Raw genomic sequence first — 23,111 nt, 5'->3', positions numbered from 1 at the left:
TGTGCATAGAATGCATGTATCGGGTCCCGATATTGTGCTTCCCATAAGCATCCGATCGGCCACTTTGTGAACAGGATGCTGGATTAGATGGGCCACTGGTCTGATCCAGGAGATTCTTCTTACATTCATGCCCCCCTCGTTGTGGAACTGGAGTTGGCTGCAACTCTCCGTTGATCGCAAACCTGGTTTTGCTGCTACAGATAACGGTGCAAGTCTAAATTCGTGTCCAGCAAAGTGGTGCTAGTCCGGAGTAAGCAGAATGTGATGCATTGCGCCAGCCACTCAATGCATTTCCTTTGCACAGCATGCTATTAGCCACAGTGGCTATGCTCCAGTGCTGTCAAGTATCCCGTTTTCCCCGGGATTCTCCCTTATTTCAAGCAGTTTCCTGCTGCTCTCCCTTATTTTTTATTTCCCTTAAATTTCCCGTTTTTAATGGAAGCAGCTCCTCCCCTGCTGGCCAGGGACTGGGTGGGAAGACCTCGCCTACTTGGAGAGAAAAGCCTCAGCCCTCAAAGCAAGTGGGAGCCGTTTCCCGTGCTTACAGGGGGGTGTATTCCTCCCCCTGCATCAGCCCCTATCCGTTGCCGGCGAGCCCCTCAGCTGGCCAATAGGGTTAGCTGGTGGGCGGAGCCTGGCTGCCTTTGAGCAGCTGCTGCTTCCTGTCCTGTTTTGATGGGATCAGACAAGAAGACGATGGGGCTCCATTGCGCGGAGCACATGGCTGCCCTCCTCTTTGCTGGCTGCCCTCCTCTATGCTCCGCTCTGAGCCCGAGCCCGCTTGGAGTTTACATTGCTGCTCCACCCATTTTTGCTTCTGGCTCCGCCCACCACTGACATGTGACTGTCCCCGGGATAAGTGAGACTGCTGATCCCTTATTTTCAAATCCGAAACTTGACAGCTATGCTATGCTCCCTTTCCACTATATCGCGCAGTATTCTGGGTGCCAGTTGCTGAAAATTGCAGGTGGGGAGAGTGATGCTGCACTCAGCTTGTGAGCTTGCCATAGGCCACTGGCAGAACACAACAGAACATTAGACCAGATAAACCTTTCGCCTGACCCAGCAGGACTCTTCCTATGTTCTGTGCCTTCCGTCCTAATTTCAAACGCTTTAACTCAATAGACACCTACTTAATCCTGCTGACGAGGGTCACCCCTGTTGTCGTGCATTAGAAACGAGCTCCGTAATTCTGACTGTGTTTTGTTGCAAATGCAGAATTCCTGTTTTTGAAATAGGCTGCCTTCTGTTATATTCATGGCATATACAGTACTGAAGGCGGATGATGCAAATTCTTTAAAATTATTTCCATGTCCTGCTGCTACTTGCTCTATTTATAGTGCACAAAATGCCAGGTCCTCAGCGTATTAAAAGAAAAATCAGGGTTCCCCACACCCTACACTTTAGAACTGCAGCAGGTGTAAGTTAGTATCAGAAATGGGTAGAGATGTCGGTTTTAATTTAGTTAGTTATAACCAGTGCTTTTTCCCGGGGTACACAAAGGTACGCAGTATTAACACTCCCCCCCCCAAAAAAAAATGTTTGAAGTGTGGCACTTACTGTAGCAACTTAATGGTGAGTGCCGCTTTGTTTTGTTTTTCCCTTTAAAAAAAAAATCACTGGTTATAACTGTCCATAGGTATATGCATTAATATTTACTTTCAAAATTATTAATGATTTTAACACAGGGCGAATATAAGCCAGCAATGGTTCGTGATGGTCTCCAGCTCTCAGAACTACTAATATCACCACCAAGAACAGATAGCAGTTCAAGTGCAATGTGGCTGCAAACCTTGGTTTAGCAATTACAATTCCGTTTTAATGAGGGTAGCAAAAAACAATCTGCGTTAATAAGATTAATGAAATTTGAAAGCCAGCAATAGCCCTAGGGCTCATCAATTCCCAGAGTGGTCCTCCACACTGAGCAGGCCTCCCACTTCTTTATCAAAACTAATTTCCCTAAATGGAATTAAAAAGGAGGGTGGTCTGGAGCCCATTTTTTTAAAAGATTGCATCCGTTTGCTAAGAGAAAAGGGGAGAACTCCCAGGCTTTGGGATCGTAGAATGCAGTTTTGTTATGCTGGAGCAGCATAGGGGCTAAGAGACCGAAGTTTCTGAGGGGATTGTCCTGAACCTTATCTTTGCCAGTGACAACAAACTCCTTGAATACTAAAAGCCAATTCACCCTCTTGATGTACAGTGGTACCTTGGTTCTTGAACATAATCTGTTCCGGGAGTCCGTTCGGCTCCTGAAACCATTCGAAAACCAAGGCGTGGCTTCCGATTGGCCACAGGAGCTTCTTGCACTCGAAGCGCAAGCTGCTCCGGAAGTTCGGCTTCTGAAAAACGTTCACAAACTGGAACACTTACTTCCAGGTTTGCTGCATTCGGGAGCCAATTTGTTCGGCAACTAAGCCGTTCAATAACCAAGTTACGACTGTATATGCTTTCCTGTTTTGTAAATGGATCATAAGGAGGGTTCACCAGTAACACAGGGTAACAAATGGCTCTTGTATGTTAACTGGGAGACCCTTTGGAGTTTTGGATTTCATTATTCCATTCTGGTTAAGTCCAGTCCGTGTGTTACCAATTTATGCAATGTGCGTGCAGAAATACAACATTTGAATCGGCTCACAACCCTGTAGATTTAGGACTGGGAGGAACTGACCAGCGTGGAATCAAAAGCTTTTACAGAATAAAAGATGGCCAGTGGTTCTGGAGCCAGCGTGGTGTAGTGGTTAAGAGTGGTAGACTCGTAATCTGGTGAACCGGGTTTGCGTCCTCGCTCCTCCACATGCAGCTGGTGGGTGACTTTGGGCTAGTCACACTTCTTTGAAGTCTCTCAGCCCCATTCACCTCACAGAGTGTTTGTTGTGGGGGAGGAAGGGAAAGGAGAATGTGAGCCGCTTTGAGACTCCTTCGGGTAGTGATAAAGCGGGATATCAAATCCAAACTCTTCTTCTGTGGAAATGGAAAAGACAGGGAAAGTTACGCGTTATATTTTCTCACAGACAACTACACAAGTAGATAACAAAGCAATCCTGGCTTTGAAGACAAAAGCAGGAGCCTTAAGCCAGAGAGGCTAAGCCGGATGACATGGGAAAGCAAAGCATGGACGCCACAGTTGCTTAAAGGGTCTTGGGGAGATAGAATCCATCTAAGAGGATTTATGTCAATTTCAAACCAAGGAATATTCTAAGAAGGGTTACTCCACCATGGACAAATGCCGTCTAGTATATAAAGTCCTTACATTCTTCATCTGCCAAAGGGATAAGGCTAGAGTCCTGGTTCTTCGACTGAGTGCTAATTCAACAGTATTGCGAGCCATCAAAAAACACTTTTGTGCGATGGCACTCTTCACAGGAGCCATCAATTTTGAAATAACTGCGATGTGAATGACACTGAAGAAACAGGGTGCAGACTTGGAGGAGGAGGAGGAGGAGGAGGAGGAGGAGGAGGAGGAGGAGGTAACAGAAGCTGAAAAGGTAACAGGGTTTGGTGAGCAGGAAGGGGCTGTGGCAGAGAGCAGTCCAGAATCAGAGGCAGAAGAAGAGGCTGGGCCAGAGGCAGAGATGAGGCAGGCTGCTGAAGAAGCCAGGGGGTCTCCCCCTCCTGCTGTGACCTGCTCCTCTCCACACACACACACACACACACACACACACACCGGTCTCCCAGAACCCGGAGAGGTATGAAGAGGGCAGAGCAAAGACAAGGCAGCAGAGTCTTAGATTGCTTGGGAAGGACCCTGGGGGGGGGGGGGAGAGACTTAGGGAGCTGTGGAGAGGCAGAGACTTTCATTCCTCACAACAGCCTCCTTGGGCCAAGATCTATTGGGAAGAGTTGCTGTGCTCGCCAGGCCTGGCCTCCTGTGCTGTTTGTTTCTTTGAATAACACTGTGTGAGTTATTGCTGGTCCACTCCTGATACCTGTCCTGACATCAGGGTGGATGGCAGTTGTAATCCAGCAACATATGGAGTTGCCAGAGTTTCCTTATCCTTGCTTTAAAGCTCCCTGGAGCTTGGGAGCTGGGCACTTGAAAGACCACCTGCTCCCATATCATCCCGTCTATGTGCTGAGATCATCAGTGAAGGCTTTTCTCTGTGTGGCATGATCAACTGATGTATGGTGGGAGGTGATCAGGGGAGAAATCTTTTCAGCGGTGACACCTTGCATATGGAGTTTGCCTCCCAGAAAGGCTTTTCAACACTAGGCAAAAGTTTTCTTCTTCCCCCAGTATGGTTGAGCTTTAAACTGTTTTAATGGCTGCTTTCCAGTGTAATTTGATTTTGCAGTAGGGGTTTTGTTGTTTTGTATCTGATCGTGGACCACCCTGGAAACTGTTTGGCTGCAGAGCAGCAAAGGTATAAATCTATTTCGCATGCTGCCCATTGCCCTGTTCCTCGCTCGGGTACTCTCCAAGTCTGAATCAGTCTCTGAGCTCCGTCTTGGATTGTTTGGCCTGATTGCTACTCGTGTTTGAGATTTGGGCTTGCAATGCACTCAAGAGACAAAAACAAGGAAACGGCTTCCTTGTCAGGTGTCTGGTGACAATTACAAGACAGGAGAGGAGGAAGGAAGGATCTGTACAGTACAATGTTTTTAAAGGCTTTATTCCAAGTACAAACAAAAGGTATGTCTACTGTGCAACGGCCAATTACTGCTGAGGTTGTTTATGGTACTGCATTGCAACATTGTGCTTATTTTAAAAGTAAAGTTAGGTTTCTAAGACATTCATTGTACATAGCACAAGGAAATTGCTGTTGATTACTGTTTCCCCCCCAGAAATTCACAAAAGAAGATAACAAATACCGTAGCAATTTTATCAATCGTGGGTAGTGGGTTATACTGCATTTCATCACTTTTCCTGCCACTTCTACAAGAAACCTTTTAACCTGGCACCTCTTGGGGTCAAGAAGGAACTCCACAGTTGTAGTATTGCTCCTAAACCTGCATTCAGATCCTCACTCAGCCAATGAAGTTCACTGGGTGGCCTAACTTATGTTGCAGGATTGTTTGGGGAATAAAATGAGGAGCAGGAGAGACCTCCTCAGAGGAAAGTGGAATAGACATGCAATAATCAATCAATCAATCAATTGTTAACTATAATATTGAATGCTGGCTTGCATATGTCTGTGAGCTGTGATGGGTTAATCAGGCGCCAGTCATTACATTTAGGAATTGGTCGTTAAGAAACCAAATGATGTACAAGGCTGTGTAAATTAACATTTTTTTTCAGGAGGCAAGCTGGCCCCTGACTGAGTCATCTAACCTTTTTTTTAAATTAGCCTTGATGGAGAACTTGTCACAAAAGGTTGTAAGAACTGTGTGGGCAAATCGAACATCCGAAAAAACTTGTTTCTCAGCTAGGAAGCCAAACAAAGAGCATAAGATGAGATGTTTTCCCCAGACAACTAAAACGTTATTTGATATATTTTCCAGGTTAGAACAAGAAATAGGAAAACTAGAAAGTGAAGAATCCCAAATATCTGCCAAAGAGAAAATCATCTTAGAGAAACTAAAAGAAACAGAGAGATCCTTTGAGGACTTGCAAAAGGTAAAAGCATTTTTTAAATTTTTTTTTTTAAAAAAACAACAACCTGATCATCTACAAATAAAGTGTGAGATGTTGAAGCGAGAGATTTTTCTTTTGAAAAAATGATGGGCATTTCCACACTTGCCGCTTATAGTAGAGTAGTTTGTGGGTTTTATTTGGATTTTTTTTTTTTTTTTTTTTTTGCATGCTGCTATTTGACATTGGCATCATGTAGCTGGTATTCTGGAATAGGGTACTCAAAAACCTGATCTTCCTTCTACAAAAAAAAAAATTGATTTATGTGAAAGATCCAGATTCTCAAATACTTCATGTGTGTGGAATGCGTACAAGCATCGCCCTGCTTTCTGTGTGGAGGGAAGCGGGTGGGCGTGAATTGGAAGACACTGGTTTCATACCCCTTTCCTGTGATCGGTGCAGGCTGCCTGCCCGTTTGCAAGCTCAGCTCGGGCGAGAGAAGCAGCATATATAGAGACGTTGGTGTTATGTATTGAAGTTCTCACCCTAGGCCACTAGGGGTGTGTGTATATAGTTCATTCTGCTGCAGTTTTCACTCAGGTCCGCATATGCAAAAGAAGGATTGTAAAGTGACGTTCAGGGATTGGTTAACTGCGGAAAGTTGTTACAGTTGCTTTGTAGCTGAGTTCTATATAAGCAGGCTGCTGAGGCCTTCAGCTCAGTTCTGTTCCAGCCTGAGAACAAACAAGAGCTGTTTGGAAATCACTGTGTCGTCTGCAGTGTCCACCCACGACTTAACAGTTGGCATTGAGTCAAAGTACTCCCCATGACAGGAGTAACTGCAAACAAAATGTCACCACAATAACCAGATTGTGAGTCGAGGCCCCGCTCCCCGCTTTGTGATGAAATAAGACACATGGACACAAGCATTTTAGGTTAATGGGCTAAAAAAAAAAGGCCACAACTTTATTGGTTACAGAATGTGAGTGGTATTGGCTCAGGCACTGGATCCGTACAGACTATACTTGACTCCTGCCCGCTCTGCAGAGAGTCACGCAAGGGTTAACAACCTGTAGGGGGAGCTTGTTGGTGCAAATCAACTGGAAGCTTTCCCCTAGAGTCACCGGAGGGTCGTACCATGGCCCTAAGTAGCCACCACCTGGGCATTGGACAGGAACCACGACCGCCGGATTCCTTTAATGGAATACCCTTCAAGGGGAGGGGTAGGTGGTGGCCACAACCTCCCCTCTGACACACAACGTGTTTTCCAATGCCTAACCGCCAAACCTTACAAAGTTGTGACAATTTGCTACGAGGTAGGCGAAAAACCAAGTGGTGCCAATCTGCCAAGTGGAAAAAAAAATTGCTACCAGGCCCCTTACACAACCAAGGCGACCAACCGAGGTCCATGTCAAGGTCAGGTGCAGAAGCAGAATCTAGAGGGAGGGAGGGTGATCCGAGGAATCCACAACAACAAGGCAGCGCTCATGTGCCCGCGGCTCTTTTTAAACAGCTAAACCATGCCCTCCCCCAGCCATCCGGATTGGCTAGCTAGGGTGCGTGATGCGGGCACAGGGCTCCAGTGACGCAGGGGCCAGGCCATACACCCCTGCGACCGCGGGGAGCGATTCCTGCTCACAACACCTCCCCTCCGGGAAGAGGAGAGGCTTTCAATAACTATATATCAGGTGCACACGGAGTTCCTCTTCTAATCACTTATACTCTCACAATATCATTATTCCAGAATAAAGGTAAAGGGACCCCTGATCATTAGGTTTGGTCGCGGACGATTATGGGGTTGCGGCACTCATCTCGCTTTATTGGCCGAGGGAGCTGGCGTACAGCTTCCAAGTCATGTGGCCAGCATGACTAAGCTGCTTCTGCTGAACCAGAGCATACCCCGGACCCCCCAAAATAGTTGTGAAAGGGCTTTTCCAAAGCACAAGCTTATATTTACTGGCTGGATGAACATGAGTGTGCATTATGGGTATGGCTATAACCGCAGAAAGCTCTGTCATATAGCAAAAATGATGCTGGCCTGCTTTATAGGACTGCTGTAAGTATGATTAATGTAATGTATACCAAGCATTCTTGAACATGCAAGAGTTTTATATACAGGTAAATAAATGCACATAACGTGAAGAAAAAACGACTGATTCCAGTATTTTTCTTTTTTCAGAGCTTCTCGCGCCAAGATGGAGGTAAATGTTTTTCTTCTACCATTTACATCTAAAACTGGTACTGATAAATGACCTTTCTATTTGCTATTACCCTACCACCATTTTTATCATGTTGTTAATCTGCCATCCATCCATATTATGTTTAAAAGGGGGTGGGAATTGTCTGGGTGATGAAACTGAAGCAATGCTTCCCCAAAGTTGCTAATACCAATGGCGAATCTGTGTGTAAGCTGTCTTACTTTGATGGAGGCCAGGTATCTCTAGTCTAAATATATTTACTTGAAAGTAGATCTTAGTCGTTCTCTGATCCTAAAGGCACTTCCCTAGTCAGTCCCATGTGCCTCTGGGTGAACACTTATGAATCCTGATGCTTCCAGGCCTTTGCTGAAATCAGAAATGACAATAGTTAACTTGCAGGTACTGCACAACAGGAACCACCTCATTGGAAAGGTACCTCCTGTTATGTATTGAAGTTCTCACCCTAGGCCACTAGGGGTGTGTGTATATAGTTCATTCTGCTGCAGTTCTCACTCAGGTTCGCACATGCAAATGAGGGATTGAAAGTGACGCTCAGGGATTGGGTAACTACAGAAAGTTGTTACTGTTGCTTATAGCTGAGTTCTATATAAGCAGGCTGCTGAGCCCTTCAGTTCAGTTCTGTTCCAGCCTGAGAATAAACAGAGCTACTTGGAGAATCAGTGAGAGCCAGTGTGGTGTAGTGGTTAAGAGCGGTAGACTCGTTATCTGGGGAACCGGGTTCGTGTCTCCACTCCTCCACATGCAGCTGCTGGGTGACCTTGGGCTAGTCACACTTCTCTGAAGTCTCTCAGCCCCACTCACCTCACAGAGTGTTTGTTGTGGGGGAGGAAGGGAAAGGAGAATGTTAGCCGCTTTGAGACTCCTTCAGGTAGTGATAAAGCGGGATATCAAATCCAAACTCCTCCTCCTCCTCCTCCTCCTCCTCTTCTTCTTCTTCTTCTTCTTCTTCTTCTTCTTCTTCTTCTTCTTCTTCTTCTTCTTCTTCTTCACTGTGTCGTCTGCTATGTCCACCCACTATTTAATACTTCCTCTTGTTGGGACTTACAACAAGTTACATTGTTTTTGCTCTGCATCCTATAATGTTCTGCGTAGTTGTTCTGGTGCAGAAGTGATCGGCAAAGCAATCTCAAGCCTCTGAATCTGTAATGACTGCCATTCTGCAATAGATCACCAATCACCTGCAAAATGTTTGCCTTAAAATGCCTTGCAAGAGTAGGATCTGAATCACAACTGCCTTATTTTCTAGGTCTTAGTGGGTTTCCAGTGCTTATGTGACACACATTACCCTGTAGTAAAGTGTAAGTTCACAGAGTTTGGGTTTGCAGAGAGATTCTGGAACTCAGCCGTTGAGTCATGACTTGAACATTTATTGGCGAGGTCCCCTCATATTTATTCCTGCCAAGGGAATCTTGTAAAACACACAGCAGCTTGTTCCACACATTTGTTCAGTGATGGCAGACAATGGTGTTGCCATAAATAATTGCTTTGAGTCTGTTTGTGGGAGCAGTTTTTAAGGCACAACACACAAAGGCCTGCTACTTAGGTCTTTTGGATTTGTACATCAAAGCATGATTTTAAAACAGAAACAAAAACCACCCAGGCACCCAGTTTAGTTTATACACATCATTAGTTTATGCTAAAAGCCTGGCTGGCTTGCTTATAGATCAACTTAGAGAACCTGTTTTGAGGGGGGGGAGCTATACAGAGCTGCAAAAAAGATCTAAGACACCATATGGCCCATTACACAAAATACATACCCGGCACTTTAAACGGTGTGCTGTATTATTATATTTTAGCTTCCTGTTTATTTGTGAGGTGTGTGTTTTGTGACTGGCCTCCTTAGAAGAAGATGAAAGTCAACCAAAAGGTTTCCAGGTTACCACGAGAGAGAGAGAGAGAGAGAGAGAGAGAGAGAGAGACAGAGAGAGACAGAGACAGAGAGGCAGAGAGAGACAGAGAGACAGAGAGAGATGAGGGATGTATCTCCAGCCTTTCAATAACCATCATGGGATGGATTACAACATTTCAAAACATGACCAAACAATTTTTTGCAATAAGCATATAAATTCAAGTTTGATGGAGGGAATCGGAATGCAAAGATTACTTAATATACACATTTTAGCTGTAGAAACAAATTAAACACCCACTAGCTTATGAACACAAAACCATTACTAAACAATATATTTAATTACATTGGGAAAGATTTGAACTCACACTAGCAATAAAAGATGGCAGTTGTAGAATTGATTATTCCTGTTGTGTAATGGTGATTACTTTTTTAAAAAAGATTTACTTTATGTTCAGGGGTCACTGACCTGCTAAAATCGAGAACCTCCTGACACATGATTATGTGCACGTACAACTAGAAAAGTTTTAGTCATCTGGTCTTTCTCTCTCCAACCTCAGCTAGTCTATTGAATGGCAGTCAAAGCAGCGTGACTCTGCGTTTTGCTTGCTTTGATGCAATTATCTGTCACAAAGCTTCTGATGTCTATTGTTTGGGGCGATAAGTTAGGAACTCTGCTGCCTAAGCGGTGAAGCCTCTGGGGGTCCATATGGCTGTACCTAACTGTATTTCCTGTTCTCTGACAACCAGATGCTGTAAATTACATTTACTCCCAGCTCCCCGAACTCACAACCCTCTATTCACGAACAACAGAGCCGGTTCCCGGGAAAGACGGAACAAACAGGGTAACTGGTAAGTCTCAGCGGAGCATGGTTTATTCTTTCAGCCAATGTGGCAGACATTATTTTTTCAAAAACATATTCCCTGGGACTATTGCCCAGCTATACTTTAAACAGGAGGAAACAGCTCATGAATTTGCATGTAAGCCATAAGCAACCTAAATATATGTTTTTCTACGTTATATCTTTTTTAAAAAAAAAATCAAGGGTGGTTAAACTTTAACCGAGATATCGTAAGAATGGAGTTATTTCTCAAATGTAAATATGCAGTCGGGAGGATATATTTGAGGGTCTGGCCTTTTAAAAACTTACACAGCAAGGACATTTATGTTTGTGAGCAAAAAAAATAAAAAAAATAGCATCAACCCAATTCTGGAAGTAATTGGTGGTAGACTGCAAATGCAATTCAGCGAACATGAGATAATAGTTAAAATTCATGGACCATTTACACAAGTCAGTGCTTAAACGCACAAGTCAGGTCACATTTGCACCATAACTTTAAACCACATTTAAAGTGCATGGCTTCGCCCAAAGAGTACTGGGAACTGTAGTTTGTTGAGCGTGCTGGGAACTGTATTTTTTGTTAGGTGTAAACTGCAGTTCCCAATATTCTTCAGAGGAAGGCAACACTCCTTAAATGAAGGGCGTAGATGTGACCCAAGTGTAGAATGCAGCCTATCCTCTGTTTCAATGAAACTGTGTCTTGCATGTAAAGAGAAGCACCAGCGCTACTTAGAGCCTCTCTTTAGAAACACGTCTGGACTGGAGAGGATGGTTTTCTGGTTTCTAAACAGACAGCATTCTAGCTTCTCCTATTTTCCACAAGTAGACAAAAATACAGCCTTGTGAGGGAAATCGACACTTGTTTTCTGATTAGGATTCTAAGCAAGCTGTTGAGTCCAAATGTTTGTTTGGGGTTGTGTGTGTGTTGTTTTTGTTGTTTTTGCAAATATGTGTGGGGGAAATTGCTTGAAAAAAATTAAGAAACATATAAACACCTATTTTAAGAGATGAATCCAGGTGGGACTTCATTCTCATGAGGCACTTAAGTCGGTCATTATTCTTTTACTGCTCATCTGTCTACTAAAGTCCCATTCTCTAGGACTTCTACAACACCAACGGGAGAGATTAGTAATATTCCAAAACGATGGAGTGTAACTGAACGTGTCCAGGGAAATATATTAATAGAGTTGGTCTTCAAATGTAGCTGTCACATCAACACAATGCAGATTAATGGATGGATTCAAATAAATGGACCTGATTCTTTACAAGTATGCATTCTTCCATACACTGTAAAAGCAAAACAGCAAGTCTCTATTGGAGTTTCTTCATGCAAACTTTTTGTTTTCAGGTAGGTGGTAGGGGCAGTGGACGAAAGGGCCTGAGTGCTAGTTATGGGCATGGTGCCTCTATTTGAAATTATCTGAAATGTGAGGTGAATTGGGTTTAAATTCAAGGTCCTTAAGGTCCTCAAATAATAATCTTTTGGAGGTCCCGAGCAACAAAGATGCTAGGTTGGCCTCAACTAGGGCCAGGGCTTTCTCAGTATTGGCCCTGACTTGGTGGAACAGTCTTATCACAAGAGACCAGGGCCCTGCGGGATTTGGCATCTTTCCGCAGGGCCTGCAAGATGGAGCTGTTCCACCTGGCCTTTGGGTTGGTTTCTGTTTGATACTTATGCTTCATTCTTTTATTGGTGGGCTATTTGAAAATGAGACTGCAGTTTTAATTTTGAATTTGTATTTTAAATTGATTGTTTTTATGTTTTTGCTGTGATTTTAATTAGTGTTAGCTGCCCTGAGCCCGGTTTTTGGCTGGGAAGGGCGGGGTATAAATAAAAATTTTATTATTATTATTATTATTATTATTATTATTATTATTATTATTATTATTATTATTATTATTATTATATAGGAGACCCAATACCTCTTGCTTACAACCCTTCCTCCACACAACCTGCTTAGATCATCCGTTTATAAAGAATACAGTAGGAAACAGGAGAAAACTCTGAAATGGCTGGATATGAGTGAAACGCAAGTCATTTAAAAAAGGACAAGAGCAGAGCTCAGAGCTGATGGGGGGGAAGGATGCAACATTCTTAACAAAGGGATCACATCTGTATATAATTTTACTTCTGCGTGATCAAATCCCAGAGCTGCATATGGACCCCCGCAAGCTTCAGATACACAATGAATGTATGTAAAACAATGTTGCTATTGTTTGAGTGTGCTGCAATCTTATTACAAAATCACATTGACTCAGGTCCTCATTTAATGGCATGAGAGTTTTATTTATTTTTTTAAAAGTTTGAAGGTATTTACTCTGAGAGTGAGAGGAAATTTCACCACATGAAAGACCTTTGGAATATTTAAGTTGCAGCCGTAAGAATTGTACACTAGGAAGTATAAGTTCAGTTGAGCTCAGGGGGTCTTGTTCCTTTCTGCATTAAACATGTCTGCGATGGGATGCAAGGCTTGCACCATTTTGTTGTGTTGACGGAATCGGCAAAACGTTGCCCCTAGTAGTGTTCTGTGCTCTGGGGCAGAGAAACAATGAGTGAAAAATCAGCCTTCTCTTCTGAAGAAGAAGAAGAAGAAGAGTTTGGATTTGATATCCCGCTTTTCACTACCCGAAGGAGTCTCAAAACGGCTAACATTCTTCTTTCCCTTCCTCCCCCACAACAAACACTCTGTGAGGTGAGTGGGGCTGAGAGACTTCAGAGAAGTGTGACTAGCCCAAGGTCACCCAGCAGCTGCATGTGGAGGAGCGGAGACGCCAACCCGGTTCCCCAGATAACAAGTCTATCGCTCTTAACCACTACACCACACTGGCTCTCTGAGAACCAGGTGTTGGCGTTGAACAACAAGGGAGCATCTGTCTTCACGCAACTTCTAAGATTTCCTGGGTCACCTGACTTCCCACAGTTGGAGTCAGTGTACTGTACTAGATTCAGTACAGACCTATTACCTGAACCAGCAAGAGAGTTTCTATGCATAGGTACAAACTGCAATACAGGGATGGACAATTGCTGGCCTGCAAGCTGGATGTAGTTCTTGAAACAGCCTCATCTAGCTTCCAACAGTGACCTTATCAATTTCCAGCCAATCAAAAAAACAAAAACAAACCAACAACCCAATGTTACTCACAGTTTCAATTGAAAGGAAAAGAAGCAATGAGGCTCCAATTGGGATTTTATATAAATGCTGTCTTGCTGCTGCTTTGCGAACATTCTGAAATTGCAAAGAATCATTGCTAACCCTCAAGGGATGTTTCAGGAAGCATGGTCTTAGATCGACAGTCAATGAGCACATGCCATCCATACCCATGTGCCTGTGAAGGCCTTATTGCTAGGTAGGGATGGGCGGAACAATATATTTCTGGTCTCTGCCACTTTCACATGTGTTTACTCATGAGGGTGTTCCATTCCATGTCCACATTCATCTGCAGTTTAAAAAAAAATGCTGTACCAAAAATAATCACATCTAAATAACTTTTTTTGGAATGCATTTTCTCTTAAAATTCCCATTTGCTGCATAATTTATCTCAAAATATGCATTGTTAAATGCATGTCAATACAGTGGTTTTCCCAGTAGTAATGTACGGAAGTGAGAGCTGGACCATAAAGAAGGCTGATCGCCGAAGAATTGATGCTTTTGAATTATGGTGCTGGAGGAGACTCTTGAGAGTCCCACGGACTGCAAGAAGATCAAACCTATCCATTCTCAAAGAAATCAGCCCTGAGTGCTCACTAGAAGGACAGATCCTGAAGTTGAGGCTCCAGTACTTTGGCCACCTCATGAGAAGAGAAGGCTCCCTAGAAAAGACCCTGGTGTTGGGAAAGATTGAGGGCACAAGGAGAAGGGGACAACAGAGGATGAGATGGTTGGGCAGTGTTCTCAAAGCTACTAACATGAGTTTGGCCAAACTGCGAGAGGCAGTGAAGGATAGGCGTGCCTGGCGTGCTCTGGTCCATGGGGTCACGAAGAGTCGGACACGACTGAACAACAACCACAACAACACAGTGGTACCTTGGTACTCGAACGCCGCAAACCCGAAAGTGAGTTTTCCGGTTTGTGAACGTTTTTCAGAAGCCGAATGTCTGACACGGCTTCCGCGGCTTCCGATTGAGTGCAGGAAGCTCCTGCAGCCAATCGGAAGCTGCGCCTGGGTTTTCGAATGGTTTCAGGAGTCAACTAAGTTCAAGAACCAAGTTACCACTGTACTTTTTTTGAACCAAGAAATGTGTTGCAACATTTGGAAAGGTGTGGGAATGTGGTGGATAGCTGTGTTCTGATCCACAAATCAGTGTAGGAGGTGAGGAACAGGTCAGCTCAAGTTGAAATATATACAAAATTCTAGTTGGTCTTTATTGTAGAGTTTTGGAACCTATACTATCCCATGAGAATACAGAATTTGGCCAAACCTCCAGTTTGGAATATGTAGCTGCTGGTGGGTCAAAGAACCACAATTAAAACTAATGATGTGATTTATGTTCAGTATTCTTTTTAAAAAAGTACAGCGGAACTAATAGACTCAGCCGAGGAATATGCTACATCAACAATGTTTTGTTCCGATTCATTGTGGCCAATTTCATTGGAATTTTCATTTTAAAACTGTGCTCAGTTAAACTGCTGCCAATACCAGAGTAGTCATTATGGTTGTTTGCTAGAAAAAAGGGAGAAGGGTGGTGAAATCTGTTGAGGAGCCAAGATGTTTGAATCGACATATATACAGTATAACAAACCCTTAATCCGTCTGTTACTTGTAATAATGCCATAAGTTTTTTTTTTTGTTTACAAGTTCTCTTTGGGATATCATGGTACATTCCATATCAGTCCTCTTTCATGTTAATAGACTGTGAAGATTGCCTCTCTCTCAACTTTTATTACGGTGCCAATATATTCTTTGTTCTTAGAAAATGGTTTGCAGCCTGATCTTATGCCTGTTTGCTCAGACGTATATGGAGTTCAATGAGACTTACTTCCAAATAAATGGATAAGATTTCAGCTCGTAGCTGGTCCCTGAGTGAGAGCTTATACAACAAATGTTTACGGGTGGTTTTTTCTAATTATATATAGATATAGATGGAAGGAAGGCCTTGAGGAAGTCAACTCAGATGCATAAATTTTAATTTATCCAGGGTGCCAAAACTGTATCTAAATTCCCAAACACTAGTATTTGAGGTTTTGAAATGGGTTGCATTTAGATCCTAACCTGCCTTGAATTGGGGAGGTGAAACCAACCAGAAGCCGAATTCAGAAAATTAAATTTAAATAAACAATATATTGAAGTGTCAGCAGATGATCAGAACTGGGTGGGTGGGTGGAAGCATTGCTCAATGTTTATCCCACTTTCTACTGCCTTCTTCTTATGTGTAAGAATTGATTCTGTTCTGTTTATCCGGGTCCCAATTTTCTAAAATCCTATGAAGGTCTCCCTTTAATGGCAGTATTTCATGAAAGAGGAGTTGGGTTGAGATCAATCCACGTATTGTAAAGGGCATTCATTGGCTAGGTTGTCATCTGTCAGCTGGAATCCCTGTGTTGGAGAAGAAACTTCATACGGGGGCTGAGGCCTAGCCTGAAATGGCAATATGGATCCTGCAAATAACCAATGTGCATTTTGCTCATCAGAAACAGTTGTATGATATGGCTGTTTGCAGTGTGAAGTACATGCACTTTCCTGCCGCATGCATCCCAACCTAGCTGTCATGTGCATCTTAGGGACAGTTCATACATACATGCATCCTTGCCATTCAATAACTTCATATCAAGGGGTGACTTCTGCACATGAATGGACTGCCACAGATCTGTTGTCATAGAAAGAACTTTAATACTTTCTCGTAGCAAAATGCAGTACTTTCAGTGGAGTCAACGTGTGTGTAGTAATACTATGTACACTGAGTGCAAATGAATCAACTGTTGTTGTGTGCATGTGTGAGCCAGGCCTTGGATGGATCAGAAAGTGGAATCTGCATTGGCTATGGATTCCCCATCTTCTGGCTGTATTAACTGATGATACTGTGGAGCTGGAGGCCATTTCCATGCTACTCCCTTGTGGACCTTTATATTTCAGGCACACTAAGCCTCCTTCCTCTGTTTCCTTTTGATCTTTCCCTGTTTTCACTGCTGGGTTAAGAGTGATAACTGAAGCCAAGCTTGCCCATCTTTATTAGTTTTTGTAAACCTTATGGAAGACTGTTCAAGCTTCCACTCAGATTTTGGTAGGCTAAGCAGGAAAAGTATCTAAATCCTTAGTGGAAATATTTGTACGAGGAAGCGTGGAAGCTCATATTTTATATTTCAGCACTCTCAGGAAGGCCTATGTATGCTGAAATTTGAGTGGCTCAATCAGATTTGCATTCTTTCTTTCTATTCTCAAAATGTGTGTACAGGGCTCCGAAGCCCTGGCTATTGGAAATCTCATTGAAAACTTGCTGAGCATTGGCTTCTGAGATTGTATCACCCACACCCATATCTTTGCAGGACTAGAGAACGGCTTTGTTAGCTGAAGCTGAGGTTCTCAGGGAGCTGAATTTTGTACCCCCATTACCACATTCTGTAGCTTTTCTGCAGTCTTGCAGAATCACGGCATACACCCTAATCTACACATATTGATGTACAGTGGTGCCTCGCTAGACGAAAATAATTTGTTCTGCGAGTGTCTTCGTATAGCGAATTTTTCGTCTAGCGAAGCACCAAGGCAGAATAGCAGTTTTTGCGACGAATTTTTTTTTTCCCGTCTTGCGTGGCAGCCCCATTGACTTTTTCGTCTTGCGGGGCAGCCTTCCGCTAGCGAATGCCTTTCGTCTAGCGAGTTTTTCGTCTAGCGAGGCATTCGTCTAGCGGGGCACCACTGTATCCCATGCTCCCTGACACTTCCTCATGGTGATATGATACACTGTGGATGTCTTCTCCTGATAAAGTGGAGGTTGTCCTGCACAAAAAAACACAAAAAACACAAACACAAAAAAACACCCAAGGGAATGTCTGACAGTGGTGAAGAAACTCTATGTCACTTGAAATTCTTAATTGACTTTCAGTGTTGTACTGTATATAATATCCTCATTCTCTGGATCAGTCAGGTGAGCATGTACACTGGTCGTAAGAGTTTGAAGTCATTTGGCCATGGAGACATGGTGGTAGACCTGCTTGTTCATCAACTCCCTAATTTAACAGAATCCCTTGAACACAGATAATATTAGGAAACTCTGCTCAGGTTGATAGAGGATATGGCTCGCACCAGTTTCATTGAGCGCTGCAGGTTAACAACTGCTTTTCTTCACAGTATGCACCACACCTCTAACATAGATCGCTTGGCGCTTTAGGCGACACCTTACTGGGGGGCAGGGCAGGGCACAGTTGTCTGCTTGTCTGTTTGGCAATTAACCATTCACATGCTTCTTGTTGTTGTAACATGCACTTCCTCTCTTGTTTCCATTCAAGCTTTGTACAGCATGGAAATTAATGTGGAGAAAGACAAACAGACAGGAGAGACCAAGATTCTCTCTACGTCCCCCATTGGCCCAGAGGCTGCCCTTCAAAGAGGAATCAAAGTCTATGACGATGGTACCAAAGTAGTCTATGAGATGCACTCTGGGGGTGCGGTGGTAGAAAACGGAGTGCACAAGTTGAGCTCAAAGGATGTAGACGAACTCATTCAGAAGGCTGGACAATCAAGCGTAAAAGGGGGGACTGTGTCGATAGCGGACGGAAACCTCGGCCATATGAAGGAACAGATGCTTTTCAAGGAGGCCAAACTAGAGATGGTGCACAAATCCAGCAAAAGGCATTCCGAGAACCCGCGACACCAAGCAAAACTCTCTGGAGATGAAGTCCCAGAAGCCACCGCAGATCACCCTGTAACAATGATATTTATGGGCTACCAAAACATTGATGATGAAGATGAGACAAAAAAGGTGTTGGGCTATGATGAGACAATCAAAGCCGAACTGGTCCTCATCGACGAAGACGACGAAAAGTCGCTACGTGAGAAGACTGTGACGGATGTCTCAACCATGGATGGAAACGCTGCGGAGTTGGTTTCTGGGAGGCCCTTATCGGACACAACTGAGCCCTCCTCACCGGAGGGGAAGGAGGAAAGTCTACCAATGGAAAAACTCCCAGGTACAGAAAAGAAAAAGCGCTGTCAATGCTGTATTGTCATGTGACCACCTCTTCCTTTCTTCCTCTTCTTCCGAGCAGCTCGTGCTCCATCACTCCCTTAGACCTCACTGTATTTTTCTAACTGCAATACTGTGAATTGGAAGTGACTGCCTCCATTGCCTTGCAGTTGGGTTTCTCTGGTTTTTTTCTAGTTCTTCAAGGGAGATGAATCGTGAAATTGTGATTTCTCACCAAATGCACTGTTTTAGGATTATTTTTTAAAAGGGTGAGACAGAAACGGAAAGTGAACACACACAAAATCACTTTCGTATTTGAAACAGATCTTATCTATATCTATATATCTATATAAATATATAATATATGAATATGCATCGATGGCTGTGTGTGAATATGCATATTTATATATTGCATATATTTATGAAACTTATAAATGTATATTAAGAATTTTACTTTATATATCTAGCAGGTATGATCAGCCTCCAAGGATTTTGCAGGACTCTTTTAAGTTTCACATACATGTGAGCCTTAAACTGCATTTTAATGTGAGTGTGTGTTTTCTTTTTAAAACAAAAACAAAAAAACCCCCACAAACAAATAGGTTTTATTTTTTACTGGGGCAAGGGGAGAGCACATGATCATGCTAGTATTTTGATATTACAACATTTGGGCTCTTCCTTCCCCAAACAGCTTCACAACCTTTGTTTTGTTCTGGTAGTTTTTTCAGAAAGACCTGCCCCATAAAACCTCCAACATAACTGTTGGGGCTTGTGCTTAGCGGGTAGGTCACAAACAGGTGAGTTTGACTCAGCAAAGCACTGCTCCTGTGCAACCTCCATTCATTTTCATGGGGCTTGCAATGGGGTTGTGTGCCAGCTTCACTGCTAGGAATTAATGTTCCACAGTAGATACGGAGCTGTAGCTACTCCTTGGGCTCCTCAGAAGACAGTTCATTGTAGGTGGTATCGTTGGCTTCAATGGGACTTGTGTGTGTGTGCAGCTGTGTGTTGGCCAAAGCAGCATCCAACAACCTTATGCCATCCAGATGTTTTGGACCACAACTCCCATCAGCCTCAACCAGGACCACGGCTGATGGGGCTTGTTGTCCAAACCATCTTAAAGGACACTGGGTTGGCAAAAGCTGGCTAACAGACCTGGAGTATATTTTACGACAACAGAAACACAACATGGTTTCACGCCAACAAACGCAGCTGACAGTGAAATTGAATTCTTTTTCTGCCTAGCGAATTGAGAGTGATGGTTTTGGGCTTGGGTTTTGGCCTTCCCTAAATCTTCCAGGTTACAGTATTGTGCTCTGTACATTCAGACGGAAGTAGGCATGTTGGGGGGAACAGGTCCATGACTGAAGCACAGGCACCGATTTCAATGACTTGCCTTTTGGTAACTGTGCCTCCATTTTTTTGTTATTATTTTTTGTGGCCTGCTGTAACCCTGGTATGTAAAAGATTCGTTTGCAGTTGGCTTAAGGATATGATAACGATTGCATGGTTTGATCACCATTCCTATCAAAAGCAGTTAGGAAAGCTGCAGTTTTCCCTAAGGAGAGAAAAGGCCCAGTTCACAAGTTATTAGATGAGTTTCATCTAGAGCAGCCTTTCTCAACCTTGGGTCCCCAGATGTTTTTGGCCTACAACTCCCATCATCCCTAGGTAGCAGGACCAGTGGTCAGGGATGATGGGAGTTGTAATCCAACAACATCTGGGGACCCAAGGTTGAGAAAGGCTGATCTAGAGTATGTTATCAAGTTTGTCCCAGAAAGGGGGAAGAGCAAAGTGAGGAAGCTGATGCCTTCAAATTGGAGCAAGCTCTGCTTTTGCGTTCATGTAGTCTCAGAGCATTCATAGAGCTTTTCTTCAGGAAGAAATGAGAGTAAGCCATAAGGGTAGACCAAATTGAGATGCTGGTTTTTTGTATCACTGGAACAGTTTTCAAGAACATTGCGCTTCAACGGCTGGTGACCAAGAGGAGGCAATTAGGGACCCATTCACCCAAGGTGACTCATAGTCCTCCTTGTTTTCCAAATGTTCAGCAAAATAGCCTTTCACTCTCTCATTTTGTCGTGAAGGAATGCTCTATGAGTCATAAAGGTCGCAGAATAACAGAGGGTCCTTCCCTACTTTGTCTCATTGGGCATAGTCAGACATTATTTCCCCTCAGGATAGCCGCTGAGGGGAGAGGACAAGACTGGTTCTTGAGTTCACATGCTCCTTTTATGATACTTTCTCACTGCGAGGAGAAGTGAAGAAAAAACGGAAGATCCCATGATTGCTTGACTGTGAGTTCTCTTCTGACCTTAAAAGATGCTACCCTCTAAATCCAGATGATTTGATCTCTTAAGCTTATAAGACACCCCACATTCAAGCAACAGTGGGATCTCCTGTTTGGTTATTCATGTTTCCCGCAGCGAATTAAATGGCGGAGCCGTGGAGATTGTGTGAGCCAGAAGTCTTCTGCCGCTCCCTCCTTGAAGGCATTTGAGCTGGCCCATTGTTTCAAACAAGTGTCTCGCGATCAATTACTATGATGACTGTTATCAGTGAACCTGTGGTGAACTTACACATGTACCGATACAGCTTTTTTTTTCTATCTGCACTCTTGTAGAACTCCCTTTCGGAGTCCATTGGGGTTCTGCTGTGGTAAGAATTTCAGAATTACTCATTTAAGCCCATGACACACTGTGGCAATTTCTGACTAACGCAAGTGATAGGTGTCCTCTTCAAGGCACCCTTATGTGAAAAGACAGCCTGTTGATGAAGTCTCAAACTGGAAGGAGACACAAATGAAGCCACTATAGTAATTTGAGACGGATGGAAAGCATATGTCCCCTTGCTTAGGCTCTGTATCCCACTGGCTATTTTTCCAGTGGATATATTTCTGGTTGATAGCTACATGTGTGACATTCAAATTAGAAACAATATTTTCTAGAGGCATTAAAATGATTTCAACCAAGGAGGAATTTCATTTTTTAGAACGACAGCAAAGCCAGTATCTGAGGTTGTTTCTCACAATGTACCTGTTCCCTCTCTCTCTCTCTCTCTTTCTCGTGGTGCTTTCACTGTATTAACTATTAGCTTTAAACATTGTGTTGAATGATGTTTCCGCTCTTAACTCTTTTCTTTCTGTGCCATGCATGGTAACTTTCATGTTGGGAATACCAAACGGCCACAGCAGGATTTGCAAGATTATATCCTATCCTGGTCTTAAACACATTTACGTGGTAGTATGTTGCCCTTGATTTCAATGGAACATGCTCCCACATAAGTGTGCATTGGATCACAGCCTTAAAAAGAGTAGATTATCTCTTCGAAGGATGGTCTCTCTCATGCAGCTATTTTATTTTCTGCTAAGAGGGGTATGGTAATTTCAAAACCAATGCTGAATATCCAAACTCTACATTATAAACAATACAATAAAATAAACTTACAGAGGTGCAAAGAGATTAAGCAAGTTTTCCATCTGATCCCCGTATTTCTAATGGATAACAGCTTCCATCTATTTAAAAACTAATTATTAATATTCATATTATTCCCTCTGTTTTTGGTTTGTTAGGTTAAGTGTGGCATAGCCCATAATTTCCCCATACAGCGTCCATCTGGTGTCTTCCACACCCCTGCAATTCCATTTTTTTGCCAGTTCCAGTCAAATCCAATGGCCTTTTTAGCTTCAGTGTCCTTGACGTAGCCCAGTTAGAGTACTGAAGGATTCCATGGTATGTTATGTCTCACATGGTAAAAGGGAGATAAAAATGGTAACCATTTGCAGCTCTGACTTGCCTAGGTAGCTTTGGGAAATGTTATTGTTGGGTTTAGGTATTTGTTTTCAAGTTGCATAGGTATGGAAAAGGTTTAGGAATTCATTCATTTAGCATCAAAATGCTTCAGATGACATTATTATAAGATTTGAGTGCACAGCAAAGTTTAATCCTTAATGGTTAGAAAGAGAGCACAAAAGCAGACATCCCCCCCCCCATACAGAAAACTGAGTTTCACTCATTGTAGTTTAAGCCCCGAGAAGTCATCTTCCTGGGCTTCTTCATATATGCCAAGTTAATGTTAAACCAGAAAAAAACGATCATCTTCATGGAGTTATCGACAATGGCATCTTTAAATTATATCAGAGACTAGTTTCCTATCAAGCACAACCTACAGTAGACATGATTCAGGTAAGCACACCTGAACTGCATTCAAGTCAACAGATGGGTTTTGAGCTATATGGATTTACCCCTGCTGGCTTCTCAAATGACTATTAGAGCATGCCCTCACGTCCAAGCTAAGTTAGTTGAACTTGGGTCCAATTGTTCAAAGGGAAATCAGGTCGAATAACTCAAGTCTTGCTTCCAAGCCATAATATCTGATCAACTCTGCAGCCGTAGTCGTGTTTACATGAGTGAATATATCGGCTGCGCCCCAAAATTTCAACAGGGTCCAGAGATTATCAGAGGCCATCCCATTCAGTTGTACATCAGGCAATGCTCTTTGTATACATCTGGAGAATTTACCCACATGAAAATGAATGAAGCATAGCAAAAAATGTAAGTCGCTTTGGGCTGCAACT

The 23,111-nt window shown here is 43.2% G+C and overlaps 1 protein-coding gene across 4 annotated transcripts in view; it reads left to right on the top strand.

Moving 5' to 3' along the window:
• The window catches only part of PALM2AKAP2 (PALM2 and AKAP2 fusion), a 238,021-nt gene that overhangs the window by 94,383 nt on the left and 120,527 nt on the right, over positions 1-23,111 (top strand). For 3 of the 4 annotated variants that reach the window (XM_033173325.1, XM_033173327.1, XM_033173326.1), the window contains exons 4-7: positions 5,440-5,554; positions 7,689-7,710; positions 10,325-10,426; positions 17,859-18,539. In XM_033173325.1, coding sequence (XP_033029216.1) covers positions 5,440-5,554; positions 7,689-7,710; positions 10,325-10,426; positions 17,859-18,539 — 920 coding nt within the window. The remainder of the gene's footprint in view (positions 1-5,439; positions 5,555-7,688; positions 7,711-10,324; positions 10,427-17,858; positions 18,540-23,111) is intronic. The other variant, XM_033173328.1, reaches the window with a different exon arrangement.

This window comes from Lacerta agilis, chromosome 16 (assembly GCF_009819535.1).
Source record: "Lacerta agilis isolate rLacAgi1 chromosome 16, rLacAgi1.pri, whole genome shotgun sequence".
NCBI classification, from domain to species: domain Eukaryota; kingdom Metazoa; phylum Chordata; class Lepidosauria; order Squamata; family Lacertidae; genus Lacerta; species Lacerta agilis.
Note: the sequence above shows the minus strand (reverse complement) of the source record. Positions and strands in the feature narration are given on the sequence as shown.